The sequence below is a fragment of the Corvus cornix genome, chromosome 27 (genome assembly GCF_000738735.6).
Source record: "Corvus cornix cornix isolate S_Up_H32 chromosome 27, ASM73873v5, whole genome shotgun sequence".
In the NCBI taxonomy this organism is placed as follows: domain Eukaryota; kingdom Metazoa; phylum Chordata; class Aves; order Passeriformes; family Corvidae; genus Corvus; species Corvus cornix.
The window spans coordinates 1,403,830-1,423,099 of record NC_046355.1 but is presented as its reverse complement, the minus strand read 5'-3'; the positions used below and the strand labels follow the sequence as shown (position 1 = coordinate 1,423,099).

The window sequence follows — 19,270 nt, the reverse complement described above, 5'->3', positions numbered from 1 at the left end:
AGGATTTCCTCAACGAAAGCGGAAAGGTGCTTTCCTTCAACAACAAAGGACCATGAACTGACGGTACCCCGACTGCTGTGTTCGGGGGCCAGCGCAGAACGGCGTGGGGAGCTCACTCACCCCGGGCCTTGCGGTAGGAGAAGTCTCAGCGCAGGCCCCGCTTCTGCCCCCGGGCCCTCAGGGTGCCCCTGCTCACCCCCTGCCCGCCGCAGGCACGGGCGGACCCCTGGCCGAAGGAGCTGAGGCCGTGTGCTCCTGGCAGCGGCGGGGGAAGCGGCTGCGGTGCCCGCGGCCCGTGCTGGGCAGCCTGCGGCCGGTGCAGGGGTAGGAACCCCATCCCAACCCCCCTGTCCCAGGCGCCTGTGCTCACCCGAAATAAGATACAGAGATCACATCTGCTCTGTAGAATATATTATAAATTATATCATGCATCCATTAACAAAATATACAAAGCCAACAGAAATATATCTATCTTAAGCCTGAGCATACAGCATCTAAACTCTAGTAAAAAGTAACCTAAAGAGAACAGCATCTCACACTTGCCATTTCAATCTGCAATGAAGTGCTCCTCCTCAAATGTTTTCGTTTTGCAATTTATAGAACACATTAACATTCCAAGTACAAAGGTACACACAGTGAACATGGGTCCTGCTGGGCCCTGAAAGACCCAAGCAAATAACCACACTATGCTTCAAAGTGTCATCAGCTTCTGCATTTCGCCCCTGTCCTTTCCTCCTCCTTGTTCTAGAGTTGTCATTAGTCAAAAGATACTCAAAACAACACAGCCAAGTTAAGGTGGAAAGTTACAGAAGGATCTTTAACTGGTCCACAGCACACAGTTATACTGGTGTACAGAGAGATGGGAAACACTGCAAAATACTTCTACTGTATTTCAAAATAAACATTTAAGAGTATATCTTCCACAATCTATAAAAATAGGTTTAAAACGAAAGTGGTATGATACATTTGTTTTCTTGAACTATTTTAATGGTATTTTATCTCTAGGGGTACTAAATCTTTTAAAAAATTACTGATAACCTGGTCAGTCACAATACTGACACTGCTTTAGCTATATCGTGACGAAACAGAACACTAGTTTGAAGCAGGAGTAATATAAAATATTTTAGAATCAATGGTCTCTTACTGCAGCAAGGAAAAAGTAAGAAGGTAGCCAACACTGTCACCTGCTGAGGGACTGAACTCTGAGGAGTTATCTGTGCATACCCCACTGCACAGCAGTGTCTGGTGCTCATTTCTCGTCATTCTTCAGAATCAACTCTCTCAGCATATTTAGAAAGGAATTCTTAAGTTTTCCAAATTAAATATGGGCATCTAAAACAAAATCTTGTGAGAAAAATGCATTCTACAGGTGTGGCTATGGAAACACAGGACCAGCTAGAACCATCAGAGGAGACTGTACACTTGAAAGTGCTTAACACATTTTTCAAACTCTAATGTAAAGTTATGTGATCCCTGCTTCAAGCATTCTTTCCATTCCTAAACATTACCAAAATGTGTGCTCCAGTTCAGGTCTGGGTTCCTACACATTCTTGAATTTATGTGGTATTAACAGAGTAAAACATTTGCCCTATAGTGAAAAAAGGTAATGGTCAAATTTTTACTATTTTAACAAAGAGCCTGTAAAGATTCCTAGAAAGGCCCTTCCTACCCTTATACTCCATTTTTAACAAAACATTTTATGTGGGTTATACTTCCACTCTTAAGAGATCTGGTTTGCACTGTCATTACTGGTTCAGTTGCTGGTGGTGATTCTTCTGCTTCCTTCTGCTACAACAAGCAACAACTTTACTGGAATTCATCAGTTTAACTGCAGTTACACTTTCAGACTTTTCAAAAGTCATTTGATGATTCAAGATGGCTTTCTTCTGTGAGTAACTTCTTTTTCTTAGAATAACTTGTAAGATTTAAATTTGTCACAATACTATCGTGCATTGGAAAACCAATTACTAAAATCATCAGAAGAAACAAACTACTAGTTTTGGGCATCTCTTGTAAATTAAGCAGGACTACATTTTATAGCAGCATTTTACGCTGGTTCCTATTCCAAAGCTAATTAAGCCAACAAAAAATTTCCAGCTGCCTAAAAAAAAAAGGGTATACACAATAAAATGGGAAGTTCTCATCTGGGTGCAAAGTTTAGGTCTACACTATTCCCTGGTAAAAGGATTTGATCTGAAATTAGAGATTTAAAGACTACTCATTTAACTATGAGGTCCAAATAATAACTGAAATTCTGGTATCCATTTCAAGAGATGCCACAAAAAGGGTTGTTTGACATTTCCATGAGGGTAAAAAAAGAAAAAGTCAAATGTTCAAAGAAAAGCCAAGGTTTTAAGTCAAACCTCCAAACAGAGAGCAGCTGAGGAGCAGCCTGCTACTCTTGCAATGTTTAATTAGAGTTTACTCAATGAAGACTATTCCTCTCTCCACCAGGCAGGTTTAGCATCTATTGCACCAGTCTCTGTTACTGATCTGAAGCAATTCAGTTACCACTTCAATCATATTATTGTTGTGTTTCTTCAGCAGCCGCAGGTTTAACTGCCTGTCACAGAATCCCATCTCACACAGACTGGACAGCAGAGTGTCAGTCTGCTCTTCTGTAGCTGCAGGCTGCTGAAAACAAAAGAGAGTAAGATAAGCTAAAAAAGGTAATTTATTTTTTGCCATTTGAACTAGGGGCCCTGCATTATACTAGAATCAAATTGAGGCACAGAGGCTCTTTTACCCCCATTTATATTCCCTTTCACTGCTCACTTACAAAGATGAGTTACTACTCTTACATGATGCTACAAGAGACATGCTTCCATCCCTATGGCATGGATATCCCAGTCTGCTGAGAGCAGACTCTGATCTCCTCAAAGGGATGCCATCAGACTTAATATTTGATTCTTACATTAAGTCCAATATGGAATATTGATACCCTTCTAAAACATAAACCTATAAATTTAAGGTTGTCATTTTATGAAACTCACATTGAATACAGGAAAAACAGTTACCTGTTCAATAATGGGTGGTCCAGCAAATAATGCTTTGTAGGCAGAAGCAGCAACTGACAAAGCTCCTTTCACGAGTTCTCCTGCAATGCTGCTTCCTTGAGGGTACCTGTGAAGAGACCAGGTGCTGCTTTAGGGTCAGTAAAGCCAAGGGTTTGTTTCAGTAGAATGCAAGTTGCTGCCTGTTGATGTGAGGACTGTTGGAGACAACAGCCTATGATCCAAAGGAATCAGCCATGTTTGGGAACTGAGCTATACAAGAAGCTCATTCCCTTTTTCTTGACACCTTCTATTAAATTGTGGATGTATGCTTTCCATGAAGCAACCTTTTGTAAAGAGCTTAGTATCTAGAAGAGAACATACCTACATGAAAGCTGTGCACTGACACATACCCATTCAGGGTAGGGTAACTTCCATTTGTTTTCTATGAATACTTAAGTTACTTAATATTCTGCTCAACATTTTGACTTACTCCTCCAGTCTCAGTACTTTAGGACAACTTTATAGCTAACTTGTAAAATCACCATTCTAAGAATCCTGAGATTTTCCAGAAAAAAACGCCACAGAACTTCAGAAGCATTCAACTTGAGCTCTTCATTAATTTTGGCTTGCCAGTTCTTGCATCCTTTAGAACTGTGTCCAAGTAGAAACCAAGATCTTAAGAAAATACAGCATGTTTCCTTTAAGAAGGGAGGCCTCTCTCCAAAATGATGACTACATGAAATCCATAAGCCAGAGCTTTTTCCTAGGTGTCTAATTAAGCAGTTCTCAGTCTGAAATAGTGTTTGTGAAGTCACAGCTTCAGCTTCATTACCTCGGGTATTCTGAGAACTTAGTGAGAAATGCAGAAGATCCTGGCCCATGACTATCTTCACCACTGGGTTCTGGAAAAGGAAAAAAAAAAAATGTCAACATGTCCAGGTAACAATAATTAAGCTGGAGAAATGCAACACATACATAAACAGAAAAAAGTGTGTCTCGGTACAATTGTAATACTCTAAGTTTAGTTATGCAGACCAGGTGTCCAGGATTCTCACTGCAGTGCAAGCAGTCAGAAGAGTTTCAGAACCACGTGACTGATTCATCAGCGGGTGTTTAACACGAGAGGAACTGCTGTCTCAGTGACTGTAACTGCAGCTTAAATGCATAGCTCATTAATTCCAGAGCAAGGTAATTTTCCAGATGCCTGTAAGGACGTTTGAGTATCCTCTTACCATTTCCTATAATAGATGTTCTTAACTAATCCACAAAGCCAATTATTTCTTTATTTGCAACATCCACATAACAAAAGTTCAACACCCAGAGAAAAATTAAAATCTTTAGTTAGTAGATTTCTGCTCTCCTCAAGAGTAACGAGACATCAAATTCAGTATTAGGCATAAGGAATAGGTGATAGCAATAGTCTGCACCCTGCATTAAATACTGTCAGTACCTTCTCTTTGTGTTTGATTATGAGGAGCAGAAGAGAGGTTCTCTGAAGCTGGTGTGTTTGGTTCTTGGAAGATAGGATTCTGAAGAGATGAAAGATTCCTGAGAATGTAAGGCAAAAACATCACTACTTTTATTCTACATGTACACACATAAATAAGTCCAGATCAACAGAAAAAAAGAAAAAAGATCACATGCTCCCTTCTCTCCCTCTCTTGCACTCACTTAGATCAGTGAATACAGGCTCTATAAAAAAGTTCCAGGATTTAAGAACATTTATCTCAGTATATGATAAAACTTTTGTTACAAAAATTCCTGTTTGGAAGTACCAGACCTTGCAGAGCCTACAGCAATACCAGCATCACCATTTTGTTCTTGTCCCCAAAGCATACCTTTGTGTCTGGGGTAAGGTGTCCACAGTTGCTGGGGTTAATGGTACTGCAGCCAGTGTTTGTGAAGCTGTCAAAGTATCACTGACCCTATGGATCTGTGGCTGGCTTCCCCCTTCTGGGTTCTCTGCTACTGTTTCAGGTTCTCCAGTCTTTTCTAAACCAGGCTGAGAAAGAGCTGAACTATACATGGAGTCGCCTAAAGGCCGACTGGTGTCAAAGCACTCAGGGAGAATAATGATATAATCCTCTGATGAAGCAGAAGAGCATTGACTCTGAACATCATCTTTATCATCTTCTTCATCATCACAATTGCCAGCACCACTACAGGGGATTGTGCTCTCAGACAGTGGAAGGTCCCCTAGTAAGACAAAAAGTGAAGTATTAACCATTGTCCATTTTGTATGGACAACAGCAGAGACAGTGTTGTCCCAGTTGTAAGAGATAAGATTTAGAAACAACTGTAAACCTCATCTGCTGCTATTCATGGTGTAATGTGCCCTATTGTGAGGAGGATGTAATGTGAAAGAGTAAAAGATCTTAATGTTAAGCCTATGCAAATATGCTGCTGGTCTTAATGCTTATAGTAAAAACAGGAGTAAGAGCTATACAGAGAGCCTAAACTCTAGTTTTCAGCTCCTAAATCACACACATTAGAAACAGGTCAGAAATATTTCAAGCTACGTGTAAAAAATACGGAGGCACCAGTCATGCATAACATATGAGCACTTATTTGAATACCCAACTGGAACCTTTTGGTCTCAATTTCATTTCTTTAAAAAACAGCTATTAAACTAGCTGGTTGTTAAAGTACTGACACCAATTTTCTGATGTAATCATTCTTACAACTGGGACAATCTAATGATTCTCTTCATCTAATGAAGATCAGTTTCCTAGAACAGCATCAGATCTTTTCACACATGATTTTTTTACAGCTTTATCTTACATTCAAACTCACCACAGGAATTTTCTGTCATTGGCTCTGACTGATGAATCTTTGCTTCCTTTTTGGAAGTGGAATTACTATTTATCATAGGAGATTCTTCGTTTATCATATTGCAACTGAAGGTGTCTTGTAGTGTTTGTAAAGAGTCTAATAAAACCAATCAGGAAAAACAATTAAATGGTATCAACCACCTGAGCTGAGCAATTTGTGTCTCACGTCTGACTGCAAAACAAGTCAAGCCACAGAAGGCAGCTAATGCCAGTACTTACTCTGGAGGATTTTGGGGGGTTTTTGTGGGGGCTTGTGGTCAGGTGCAGCATCCAGGGTCAGAGATCGAATTACAGTTTCACAGACAAACTGAGTCCCACTCATATCTTCTTCCCCTTCCTCCTGGTTCAATGCATGTTCAGCTTTCACTTTCACCACAGAAGAGTCCACAGAAAGGCAGGCTTCTGCCGTGCCTTGGAAAGGGAAACCTAACAGATTTTACCACCAAAACAAGGAAATGTAACTATAATAAGAATTTTTTAGACTAGCCACAGCTAATGTTGACTCTGTGTGTTAATTCTTTCTAAAAATTTAAAGATTTTTAAATTCAGCTCAAGTTGAATGTGAAAGTGATTGAGAAGTATGGGGAGCCAAACCTGGAACGTTTTGAGTATAACCTAGTCTATAAAGGGCAGACTGGTAATTCTCCCAACAATTCTAGTGGTCAGACAAATCAAAAGAAGCATTTGAAAGGACTTTATACGAGGGCATGCAGTAACAGGACAGCAGGGAATGACTTTAAGATGGAGGAGGGTATATTTAAATATTAGGCAGAAATGCTTCCCTGTGAGGGTGGTGAGGCCCTGGCACAGGTTTCCCAGAGCAGCTGTGGCTGCCTCATCCGTGTAGTGTCCAAGGCCAGGTTGGATGGGGCTTGGAGCAACCTGGGACAGTGGAAGGTGTCCCTGCTCACGGAACGAGGGGTGAAACTGGATAATCTTTACGGCTCCTTCCAACCCAAACCATTCTGTGATTCTGTGATTTGTATTTCCAAATCAACATATATTATGCTCCAACCTCTACAATCACTAAAGTAGTGTCAGACTCCAGGTTTATGAACCAACCAACCTTTTTTTTTTTTTCTCCAAAGAAGGGGAAGACAGTAGTTAGAATTTCTTTTAGGCATCAGGTTTGCTGACTACAAAGAAGTGACAATATCCTCCCTTCACCCCCAAGCTCTTCAGGACTACTGCTTACCAGGCACTAGTTTAAATCCACTCCCCTCGTTCTCCTCCTCTATCTGACCTAAGCCAGGTTTCTCCAGCAAGGGGCTGTCACGTGGCAAAGGGGACATGCATGGAGTCATGTCTGGAAAACACAGGGAGCAAAGATAATTGGCACTAAAGGAGAAGGAGCCTCCAGGAGGTAACATTTTAAAAAGTTATTCTTTTTAAGGGACATTTTTTCAAGACTGAAGAAACTAAGTTATTTTGCAAGATAATCTGGTGGAATAAACAACTAGCTTTACATTACACTGCCACTGGTTGTGCAAAGAAAATGGCAGCATTCCTCAACATCTGCAATGTTATCATCTTGGGGACATGAAGGTGAAAAGAAGCCAAGACTGAAAAACACAAAGGATAGCTGTCTGTGCTCAAGAGAGCACAGAGAATAAGGGAGCCTTACCAACTGGAGTATTGTGTGGCACTCGCTCCAGTTCCTGCACAATATTAATGTCCAACAGCTCAAAGGACAGCAAATCCTACAGGAAGAAACACCACACAGTTTCCATGAGCAAACTCTGAAACTGAATCATATCTGTACTTGGCAGCACAGATCCCACTGATGTAGAAATAACACTTTGTTCCTCAACACGACCTCAGAGGGCAGTTTTCCCACAATATATATTTACATCATTGAATATGGTGCACGCATCAGGGCAGCAAGAGACAAAGCTAAGAACTCTGTTGTTAGGGGCCAGATAAAGAGTCAGCATTGAGTCTTTTTTGGGAATCTTAATCTATCCTGCACATACCTTCCACATAATGACAAGTCCCTGATACCAGTTCGAGAAAACAGCTCTGCTATATAAAATGCAATACACTCTTTCTGAAAATAGAGTGGCCATTTTTAGAGCTCAGCAGCTTTATTCCTACAGATGTCTACATACCTAGACATCAAACCCAAGATGGTTTGTTTTCTATCTATCTGAATTTTAGTACTTTACCTGTGCAGTGAGGAGATCGACAGATGGGATATAAAATTCTCTCTCACTTGGCAGATTTTTGATCTTTAAGGGAATAGTTGGCAGAGATATTTCAGCCTGCTCTGCAATTCCACCCGTGAGTTGTGCACCTGTTTCTGTCTTTAAGGAAGCCTCCTGCAAAAATAAAATAAACAGTGTCCCAGAAGCCCCTTAGCCACAGTAAATAAAACACCATAAAACCTAAAGCCTGAATTTTGTGTAAACACACAAGTAATTTGAAAGAGATTTAAATCAGCTCATTACAGAGCCAAAAGGACAAGACCTAATAAAGAGAAATTCTGCAGTGTTTAAGTTCAAACAAAGAAGTAGACAAATAGCTGAAACAGACTGATAACTAACCTCATGCCTGTCAAAAAGACCAACTACTTTAGAACTTATAAATGCAATATATGTTGTGTGTCTTTCCTATTAAAAATAAAATTTAGAAGCAAATGGCTAAAATAATCCCCTTGAATAGTTAGTTAGGAATACTGTGCCAAATAATACACAATACTCTGTCTCCAAGGCAATTCAGAACTGCCCCAAATACCAGGTGAGTGACTTGCCTGTTTTGTTCTGGAAGCTCTACTCTTCTGACAGGAGTCAGAATCCTTCCAATCACTTTCTACATAGTCAGCAGCTGGAGAGGGATCCACAACAATACTGCACCAGATCCTTGGCCCGAACTGTTCCCCTCTGTGTGACAGTCTCCAGTGAGAAGTGTAAGTTCCTTCTATGTTGGGAGCTACAAACTCAACTGAAACAGTTCCTACTTGTCCAGATGGAAGGGATGGCACTAACACATCTTTTTTCTCAGAAGATGCCAAGGTCAGATTTCCCCACATAAGTTTCAACTGAAATATACAACAGAAAAAGCCAAAAGTTAACTTCACAAGCTTCTCTGCAAAGTGTGGGCAGTAGGAAGCAGAGCTCCTCTGCTGAAAGGCCTTGTAGGTACCAGGCATGGAGAAGACAGGCTGCTCGTACACATTCTCACTTTAGTCATTAACACCACAAAGGTACCCCCACCTTTCAACACCAATGCAGCCACTCACAGAACAAAGGGTTTTTGAGGTCAGAAAAGCAACAGACCAGTTGTAAACCAGGTCAAACATTATACATGGGGGACATATTATTAATGGGAAACATGTTCAGTGATGGTACTCTGAATTGCTTTCTTCCTATAGTCTACACTTGTGAAGAGTACCTAGACAGCTTATTGCCCCAGAATTCCCAGCTGTGAATCAACAGGCCAAAGGAAATCTTAAACAGTTCCTAACAGAGAAGTCACACAAAAATGTTATCTTCCAGAATGATTTTAGTGTGCAAAAGTAAGAGCAAAGGCAAGATACCTTTGTGTCTGAGCTCCATTCCACATTGCCAGTATTTTTCATTCGCCAGTGTTTGATAAACTTTGTTCCTGGTTTCAAGTGAGTACCATCAGGCAAATTCTCATCCACAAATACTGCACTTAATGTTGGGACAATTGCTTGGAAGGGTTGATTAGGACTCCTGGGATTGGAGAGAGTAAACAAAAAAACCAAAATACACCAAAACTGAAGAAGTTCAGCTGCTGATTAATGTTAATTTGCCTTTTAAATGCCCTAAATGGAAGGGATGAACTAAAGAAACAAACTATACAAGTTTTACACTGCACATTCATAAACTCAAGGGGAATAGGAAATGCAAAGCAGTTGCAAAGGTTGCTGTCTGATGAATCTCAGCTTAAGAGCACATAAGAAATAAGAAAATAAAGAAGATAAAATAGCTCTGAATGTAAATATACAGAATATACTTGACTTTATGCAGACACACTTAATAAGGTAGGAAGATACAGACTTTTTAAAACTGGCAGCAATGTTAATTTGTGCTGTATGAGCATGCACATGTACATGTACATATAATCCTAGGCACTCTCCTTCCTCCTAAATCTACATAAATCACTAAGTTTCTGGTAATAACCATCAGTAGTTTTTTTTCCTTTCTTCTACTCACCTCTCAATTAAAAACGCTCTACTGTGCAAATCACATTTAGACAAAATTCTCACACAGTCAAATGACAAATCATACTTCAAATGAGCAATTTCACAACCTTCTTCCTGTTACTTTAACTTGGTCTCATAACAAAAGGTCAGACAGCACAACTACCAGATGCTCAGTTAACAACCACCCTTACAGGAAGGTATTAGGCTGGAGACTCTCAGATTTCAGAGTAGGTGAGCCATTCGTTTCCAATACATGGATAGAGTTCCACAGATGAATTTTCCTGTGCAATTTTAGCTGTTTTTTGAGCTCTCGGACCTCTGCTTTTCGTTGTTTCTTTTCTGCTCGCAATCTCTGCTTCTCCGCCTTCAGAAATCTTTTGTCCATCTGTTTCTGGAGCCTGCAGAGCCATTAAGACACCTTATTACATTAAACTGATTTATCTTTAGCCAGCACAGTCTTAGTCTCAAGAGAACCCTTCAGGAAATGTCCCATGCTTCTAGACTGGATACCAAATGATTTTAAAAGAACATCCTCACAGTTGCTTGTGGAACTATTTTGAATGGTCTCTGAAAGAACAAAAAAAGGCAGACACAGAGCGCCCAAAGAAAACACAAGGTCTCAAAGTTTACTACCCACCTATGGCACAAAAGTCTGTCTTTCCTACTTTGTTATTAGAAGCACTGTAAGATTTATGGCTTATGCCCTTTATAAATACATAGCTATTTTTAGTTACTCACAATGAAGTTTGAGTACCATTTCCATTTCTTGTTATCTCTAAAAATAAAAGGTGAACCTCAACTCCAACACAGGTGTTTCCACTTGCTATCAGGACAATCTTGTGAGGTATTGACAGGTGCCACCATTTACCTGACTTGCTCCAGAGTAGCAGGCAGGCGTGGTGAGAGCTCTGCAAGGCTGTAATTGTCAGCGACACAGAGGATGGGTCTGCGCAGCTTTAACAACACGTGGTTGGGATCATGTGCATACGTTCCTGCTTCACACTCTTCACAGATATTGTAGGCTGGACAAAGGCTGCAAAGCAGAAAAGACAGGAGGTTACCAAGAGGCAAAGAATTTCTGCAGAGAAACAACTCTACCACAGTAAGCAGTTCCCAAGCGACAGCAGCTGGTTGTCTCACTCGTGTATCAGTATTTGGAGCCATCTGAATACCTAGATGATTATCTCTCTTCTTGGCAAAACTGCAACACAGTTCCTATTTCTTTGAACACACATTGAAAAAAATAGATGCTTCCTTTAGCACAAAGGACTAAAATTGTTGCTACAAAGGGCAGGACATTTTACCAAAATCCAGTGCCAGAAACAGCGCCGTACTTATGAAAATACAGAGGCTAAGTCAACAAGCATTCAGGAATGCAAGGCAGACTGCTCCTACAGGAACAGGGCTGATAAAAACCAGACTGTCATCTCCTGCCAGCAAGGAAAAAAAAAAATCCAAAGAAAAGCTCCTGTTGGCATTTCATACACTGCTTCTGCCTACTCCCAAAATGCTGATCTTTACAGCAATTGCCTCATTCAAATAAAAGCCTCACTTTTAATGCCTCACTTAAGACATTCATCAAAACTTATTTCATATTATTAGACTGACAAGTGTGATCATTAAAAAAAAAGTATGACCTGCCTTAGTCTCACTGACTCTCAGAACCAACCAACCAACCAAACCCTGCTTTTTTGTTTAGTTAACCAAACAAAACAATTTCCTTTACAATTTACTGCATGCTATATGCAGATAAGGTAAAGAGTCATTGAGAACACAGCACTGTGAAGTTCTCTCACTTTTAACAATCGCCTTTTCTCAAATAGTATTAATCTTGCTTTTATGCAGATGAAATCTAGTCACCACAGGAGAGAACATCAGCTGCTGGTGAGACACATTGTAGACATTCTGAAATGTATAGCAGGCTGTAGATTAGTAACCTAGAAATCTGTGACCCCAGGATAGTTTCTCAGAGTCACTCACACGCCATGCATGTTAGGTTCCCCACACTCCCAGCTCCCATCAGACTCTACCTGCACTGGTAGCGAACCCCAACAATCCGAGCCTGGCAGTTGCAGCAGGAGATCAGCCAGTCACACTGGCTGCTGCTCCCCGACGGGCTCTCCAAAGGTGGAGGTGCTGCTGTAATTGAGCTCTCAGAAAAATCTGGAGGCTGATTGCAATGAACAAGCTTCTCATACAGCTTCTGCTCCAGCCTCTCAACAGTCTCCTTAACTACTTGTTCCCTGAACTAGAAAGAAATTAAAGCAGTCATAGATGAGAACTACACACGAAGTTTGAAAAGCTGAGTTACATGGTCACAAGTCTCCCGATCTGTACGTCATAGACTACTTCAGAATCACTTCCCCTACCCCCCCACACACTCTACACGAAATTAAACAAACACCACATTCCTCAGAGAGGACTTTTATTTTAGAAAATACCAACCCGGAGCTTTTAAAAAGGCAAGTTAAAAATCACATATTTGTGCTTACAATATTGTTTTTCCTCCATAACCTTGCACGAAGGGAAGGAAACTCATCTCCAAAATATTACCACAACTCCCAAACCCCTCTGGAGTCTCTACCATTAAGTTCTGATTTGCCCACCAAGGATGTTTTAAATATAACCATGAGCTCCCCCTATTTTTAGTTTGTATAAATAGGTGGCAAAGGAAAGGAGACTCTAGGAAAAAATGCTTAAAGATAAATGCACATAGTTTCAAGAACTCGCTAGCTAATGAACTCTTTGCAGTGGCATCAAACTGTTTTTCACTTTATTAGCTGTTCAAAACAAGTTAACATCCACATCTTTAACTGTAGGTTATTGTCAATGGCTTCCTGAAAGTATTTTCTCAAAGCAGTCAAGAAAACTAAGGTCATCAAATGCTCTGCTTTCAATCACAGGAAACCAAAAGCATTGCCCTGCTGAAAGTACTCCCCTGCTGAAACTGGGCAATCAAGAGTCTACAAGAGCACCACTATTCCATGCTGTCCCACAATGAGTGGTCTGGAATTCCTATGGCTGGCTGGAGTGCTACAAGGATTCTATTATGGGAGCTACTTCAAACTACACTCAAACTAATCAAATGCATAAACTAAACAATTCACTTTTCACAAGTGGTATTGATCAAGTTTATGGTTGTGGGGCTTTTTTAAGGTATCCCCTACACTGTAGACATAGTCAAGACATCTAATTCCCACTGAGATCCTGGTCACAAGTGCTCATGTCAAGTGTGCTCGTATGTCTAGAGTTAGGCATCACATAGATCTCTTCCATGCACAGCTTCTTATGTATTTCTTCAAGTATACCAATACTTGCAAGACAATACACTTACTGTTTCTAAGTAGCTCGTAAACCATTCTGGAGGATTTTCATTTGTGCTTTCTGTTCTAGTCTGATTTAACTTTTGCTGGAGGAAAAAAACCAAAATAAACAAAAAGTATGCAAAGTTTAAAAAAAAAAAACCTCAACACAGCAAGTTAACTGCTGAAAGAGCTTTTAAGTGTCTTTATAAAAAAATATTTAAAGTTCTTCAGAAAACAGTGGAGAAGCAACACAAAGTAGCCACTGACATTTTCCTGAAACGTTTCTGCCTCATCAGCATCAGTGTAATTACACACCAAAGCCACAGAAGTCAAGTCAACCAGAAGTTACTAGATGGCAATGAGGGCTTCAGGAGACGAATTGCTCTGTGTATCAAAGTACTTAAGAATGGCCAACATGAAAGCACCTGCATTTTTAAAGACAGTATCAAATTATTCTCTTGAAGACATTCAAACTATTTGGTGAGCAGGTAACTGAAAACAGACACCAGCTTCTGAACTCAGTTTTTATATATGGGTAAAGAGGACAATCAGTCTACAAAGTGAATTACATTTATTAATTCTTTGTTTTAATGCAGCTCAGCTTCCTACCTGAATGGTAAGCTCCTTGTCATTTTTTAATTCTTCCTCTAATCCCTGAGCTAGCATGGAACAGTGCAAAAGTGGTTTCTTCTCATCCTTAAGAAGCACCAGCTTTTCTGTCACAACTTTTTCATGTAGTTGCAAAGCACGAGAAGAGTTTTTTTCATAGGCATTCATCTGAAGTTGATTTCCTTGTTTAACTGCAATCTAAATAAACAGTACATACATACACCACATTTCCCACTTGCAATCAGCATACAAAATCTGTAAAAATACAGTATTACACTACATTGGGGAGTTTGGGGAAAGACTAACAGACACAAAAAGAAAAACTGAGAGAAACACCAAGGCAGAGGCAGCTGATATTCTACTTCTTAAAGGTTACTAATATGCTTATTAAAAAGTTTATTAAAAGCCAAAGGATAATCATGAAAATATCCTACTGGAATTTTTCAGCCCAATAAAGTGTTCATAGGAGCTAGTAAACAGTAGATTGTGTCCAGAAAATTATTATTTTGCAATTACCAGATTTGAAATTCAAACCATGAGCAAAAAGTTTTGAAAGACTTAATAATGTAAAAAAGAAACATAAAGGAACGCAATTCTTATTTTGTCTAACTGCTTATGAAGTAATTAAGCATTGAGTCTAATAACTCCTAATGATATACTCTGGCAGTAGGGTCTATGTGGCAAGATTTTTCAAGGGATTCACTAAAGCCCAGTATTTCCAAATACAGGATTTACTGTTGAAGTGTTTGAGAAAGTCAGTCTCTTAACCAAGCCACTACTGCTCAGGGTCCTCAATCATAACTGCCTATACAACTAATTTATAAAAACAAAGACCAACCAGGATGGAAAAAAAATGTATTAGGACACTCAAGCTACTGTCTAAAGCTAGAAAACAGCTATTCTCATATCCTGGGCCAGGTAACGCTGGTTTTTTTCTCAGCTACCCCAATTTTAACTGGAGAAGGATGAATATATTGAAAAAAGTCAAAGAGCACATTTACCTTCAGAGCTTCTTCATATTCCTCTAAAGAAAAATAGAAAGAAATGTGAATGACCCCTATCTCACACAACAGATGCAAGTTTAGCACACAGTATTTAGAAACCCTTACATGACAAGGGGCCTCCCCTACCTTCTGTAAATTCTCTTAAAAATAGTGCAAGAAACTGTAAATACAGCAACTAGCACACATTTGCACAGCTAAGAGCCACAACATTCCATTAATTTAGTCACTTCCAATTTGTTCCTATGGATCAAGAACTACTTCCTTTGGGAAGAATTTGATGCCAAATCATATACCAAATACAAAAATCAAAAAGCAAGCATTCTCAACTCCATCTCCAAAAAACACAAGCAACAGTTGGGGTCTCTTTCTTGATTTCACCTCAATAAAGCAGCAGCTCACCTTTGCTGTTCACAGAGACCTGCAAAGAGAAGTAACAGTGAGCAAAAGCCACAGACACACTTTCGCAATTCTCTTAAAATTAACACACTCCGGAATAAACATACTTTTATTTTTTATACAGTTTCTGAAACACCCCTCCTTTAGATATTTGTTGTTGTTGCCATGTTTAATCATTACCCAAAGCTGTGGTGCTTTGAAGCAGCCCATGTTCGCTACTGGATTGGCAGAGGAAGCAGTTCTCTGCACTGCTGGCACCCAGGACAAGCATGCTCTCCTCAGAAAGCTGGTGCCTGTACCACTGGGCTCACTACATGAGTCCAGAGCTTGGCCCCAGTTGCTTTAAATGCCCAGCAAAAGACCAGTTAAGTGTTTCATAAGCCCATTCTTCTACAGATACTCATTTATCAATTCCACACATAGAAGTCACTAATACAAGAAGCTATTCAATCTCTACAGCATCACAGGATTCTGAACAATGTTTGCTCAGTATTTCAGAAAAAGCTTTCACAGATGCAGCTATATATTTATATATTACACAGGCTAGAAAATAAGGGGAGAATCTTTCCCTGAAAGGTTGTTTGAAGCTTCTTGACATTTCCCCTTAGGGGAAAAAATAAGAACAAGAACCCCTATTTCATTTAATAGAGTTATAATCCAAGCAGTGGAACGCTGCATTTGCAAAAGGCCTGTTCTGCGTGAGAGTTACATTCTCCTCTGAATCTCCAGATAAACAAAAATAATATGAGAGGGTGAGACTGTGCCAAGCAGGAAGTTACTCAACAAGGACAACTAGAAGTAACCAATTTGTTTTCTGAGTCAGTAATCTGCTTGGAGATTACAGCAATTGCATAAAGCAAGCAGAGGATTTGAGCACACCAGATCACTGAAGCAAACATATGCTAATGACAGGGGACCTACATTTTCCAGAGGAAGGAGTCTAGATTGAAGAGACAAGGCTTTACCATGGCTGCAAACACAAATAGTTCCAACTACCTTATCCTCATTTAAAAAAAAAGTTCCTCAGCAGAAACATTCCTCCCTCAGAGCACAGAGAACCACTGGCTGTTTCAATAGGCAGTAGCTTCTAAAAAAACTATTTTAAAACGTGTATGCTGCATCAAGAGTAAAAGCACAAGACTATCAGCTATTTTCTTATTAAAGGGGCAAACATTCCCCCACCCCGATCTGCGTAACAAACACTCCTGAAGGACCCACTACAAATTATCACGAGGCAGAAAGACTCCCACCAGTGATTTTTCAGTTGACTTATTGAGAGGGTCAGGTGGCAGGTATTTTACCTCATCATTATCCTCATCAATGTATTTGATCTGAATGTTGTCCAGGTCAAACGAAACTTTAACCTGCAACGAAAAAAAGGAACATAAAACCATAGTGAGGCAGGACAACAGATGTCCTCAGTTAACAATGATTATTAATTTGGAATAACATTAAAACGCTTCCATCCCTCCCTTCATTTTCTCAAAAGCAAACACTATTTTACCAAATCCATTCCTCTGGAGTTGAATTCTTCCCAGCGCCCTGCCTTCAGCCTTTACTAACTTTCCCTAATGAAAAGGATAAACAAGTTTCTTTCCTGTTGCACCTTGCCTGGTTAATGTTTACTCCAAAATAAATAATAATAACCTTCCCATTCTAAGAGGACAAGCTCAGGGTTAACCAACTCAGTCATGGTAAACACTGCAAAACATGAAGGCTAAGGCAAACAACTCCTAAACTCTATCTCCTACATTAAGAAGTACCTGGAAAACAGCTCACATAGGTGATCAGCCTATTTTCAGCCTATCAGAATTCAGAGAATAGAGCTGAGCAGTTATTTTGCATTTTACATTAATAAGGCAGAATGAGCAGCACCAATGAACCATAAAATAAAAGTAGTTATTTCCATATGCGGAGTTTTTGAGTCTCCTGTACGTTTTTGTACCAGATACCTACAAAAGCTGTGTTTTTCCCAACAGAAACTCTCTGAAACAACTGACCCATGTCCTGCTAGCCCAGACCTAACAGAACAACACCAGCAGCCTCAGCCAACTGGTGGCTCAGTGGCTGCCTGGGACTTACACAGCACCACTGGAGCACATGGACACAGTGTACACATGGACACAGTGTACACATGGACACAGTGTACACATGGACACATTCTGCAGTGAACGTGCTTCAGGCAGCTTCTTCCAGCAACATATTCCAAATTTTGTGAATGCAGTGAGCAAACCAACTTGTCTTGTCAAGAAACTGTGGTTTATACTTAAGTTGTCTAGTACCACAGACTGTTCCCCTAAACTCAGGGTAAAACAAGAGCTCACATTACTCCTTAGAAACATCAAACTCATTTAATAAAATACTAACATACAAAAGACACAAGTTTAACTGGTAGTCCCTTGAAACAGCAATTCACACAACAGAGACAACTCGTGGTACTACCCTGGATAAGGAAACATTGAAATAGAACACCACGCCTTGAACAAACACACCCTGGCTCTCAGACTACCCAAGATTAAGGGCAACACAGTACTTACACAGTAATCTGCTTCCAGCTTTGATGCAAGCAGGATTCTGACTAGCTCAGACATTCCTGCAGGGTCTACTTGCCACTAAGTATTCTAAGACTGAACTGGTGCCTCTTTCCGAGGACTGAAATACAGCAAGTGAAGATGATGCAGTTCAAACTTTGAACTTGAGTAACTCATAAAGCAAAACCCTTCTATATGTGTACTGGAATATATTAGGCAGAAAAAGAGCTGAGAGAGAGAAAATAAAATAGTGACAAGATCTCTTCAGATGTGACTTTGAAAGCAAGCTAAGAAAAACAGAGCAGTTGCTACAGAATTAATAATAATAATAATAACAATGTTAGTTTCATCATAGCCAAGGGAATCCTTACAACACAATTTCAACCTCAGCCAATACAGGAATTTTCACAAAACAGCTCTGAAAACAAGCACCCAAACTCTTAACTATACCAAGTGCATGATACGCAGATCTCCATAAGCAACTGCCTGCATGCAGGGCCCAGTCAGATGCTGCTCTATCCAAATTAACACACCCAAAGCTCCAGGAACCAAGGGACCAAACAAAAATGTATTAGTGACTCAGTATCCCAAGGAGCACAGACAAATCTTCAGAAAAGCAGCAGACGTGTGTTACTTCACCAGAGCTATTTCAGTAAGTAAAAGAAGATAAGAGGAACAGAATGTACTTTACAGATGGATACAGAGCTAAACCAAGCGTCCATACCTGTGGAAAAGGGCAAAGAACACAGCTAAGACCACCTGCTCACACAGAAAAAAAAGGGCCCTTCAGAATCTTTTTCCAAAACAGGCTTTTCACGTCACTCTAAGCATACAGCAGGAGCAAGCCACACCATTAAGGAAACAAGAAAAACCGAGATCTCAGCCGTACGAACCACCAGTTCTAAGAGTCTGTGAAATGGGGGACACTGCTTTGGAAGGCGCGGGCGGAGACGCCGGGTCCTCGAAGACTCGAGGCTCTAACAGAATCGTGCTGCACAGCCAGCACCGAGCCGAGCCGGCTCCCCACAGCTGCGGCCCCACGGCGGACACTTCGCTCCGCCTCCCGCGGCCAGCCTGCGCTCACCATGGCCTCCACATCGGCCCACGTCGTGTGCGCCGGGTCGGACACAACGAAGCTCCGGGTGTCGCCGCGGCAGGTGACGCGGAGGGTCACCCGCGGCTCCATGGCGCGCTCCCGCGGGGCCGCGGCCAGCGGCGCCAGCCGTCCCGTCCAGCACAACATGGCGGCCCGAGGGCGGCCGGCTCCGCGGCCTCCGCGCGCGGCTATTGGCGGCACCGCCTGTCACTCACCCCGCTCGCCGCTCTGGTTGGTCAGGGGGCGGAGCCAGGGACCGCGGAACCACAACAATAAACAGAGCCGGGCGCGCGCGCGCGCGCACGGCGGCCACGCACGTCCGGCGACTGCGCCG

The 19,270-nt window shown here is 41.0% G+C and overlaps 1 protein-coding gene across 8 annotated transcripts; it reads right to left on the bottom strand.

The window, feature by feature from the left end:
• Positions 1-391: 391 nt before the first annotated feature.
• Positions 392-19,097, bottom strand: NBR1 (NBR1 autophagy cargo receptor). 8 transcript variants are annotated; one of them, XM_039565660.1, is made up of 22 exons: positions 18,925-19,038; positions 16,611-16,673; positions 16,231-16,279; positions 15,313-15,331; positions 14,911-14,933; positions 13,910-14,107; positions 13,330-13,404; positions 12,026-12,243; positions 10,864-11,028; positions 10,187-10,393; positions 9,363-9,522; positions 8,577-8,864; positions 7,993-8,145; positions 7,452-7,527; positions 7,023-7,133; positions 6,047-6,253; positions 5,790-5,924; positions 4,835-5,192; positions 4,447-4,544; positions 3,829-3,898; positions 3,018-3,123; positions 392-2,634 (listed from the first exon to the last, which is right to left on the bottom strand). In XM_039565660.1, the coding sequence occupies exons 1-22, from the start codon at positions 18,936-18,938 to the stop codon at positions 2,461-2,463; spliced, it is 2,967 nt and encodes a 988-aa protein (XP_039421594.1). In that variant the 5' UTR covers positions 18,939-19,038; the 3' UTR covers positions 392-2,460. The 8 variants fall into 8 exon arrangements, with proteins under 8 accessions (XP_039421594.1, XP_039421589.1, XP_039421590.1 ...); XM_039565655.1 differs by lacking the exon at positions 16,231-16,279 and having other exon boundaries at positions 18,925-19,096; XM_039565656.1 differs by lacking the exon at positions 16,231-16,279 and having other exon boundaries at positions 392-2,631; positions 18,925-19,096.
• Between the last annotated feature and the right edge of the window lie 173 nt (positions 19,098-19,270).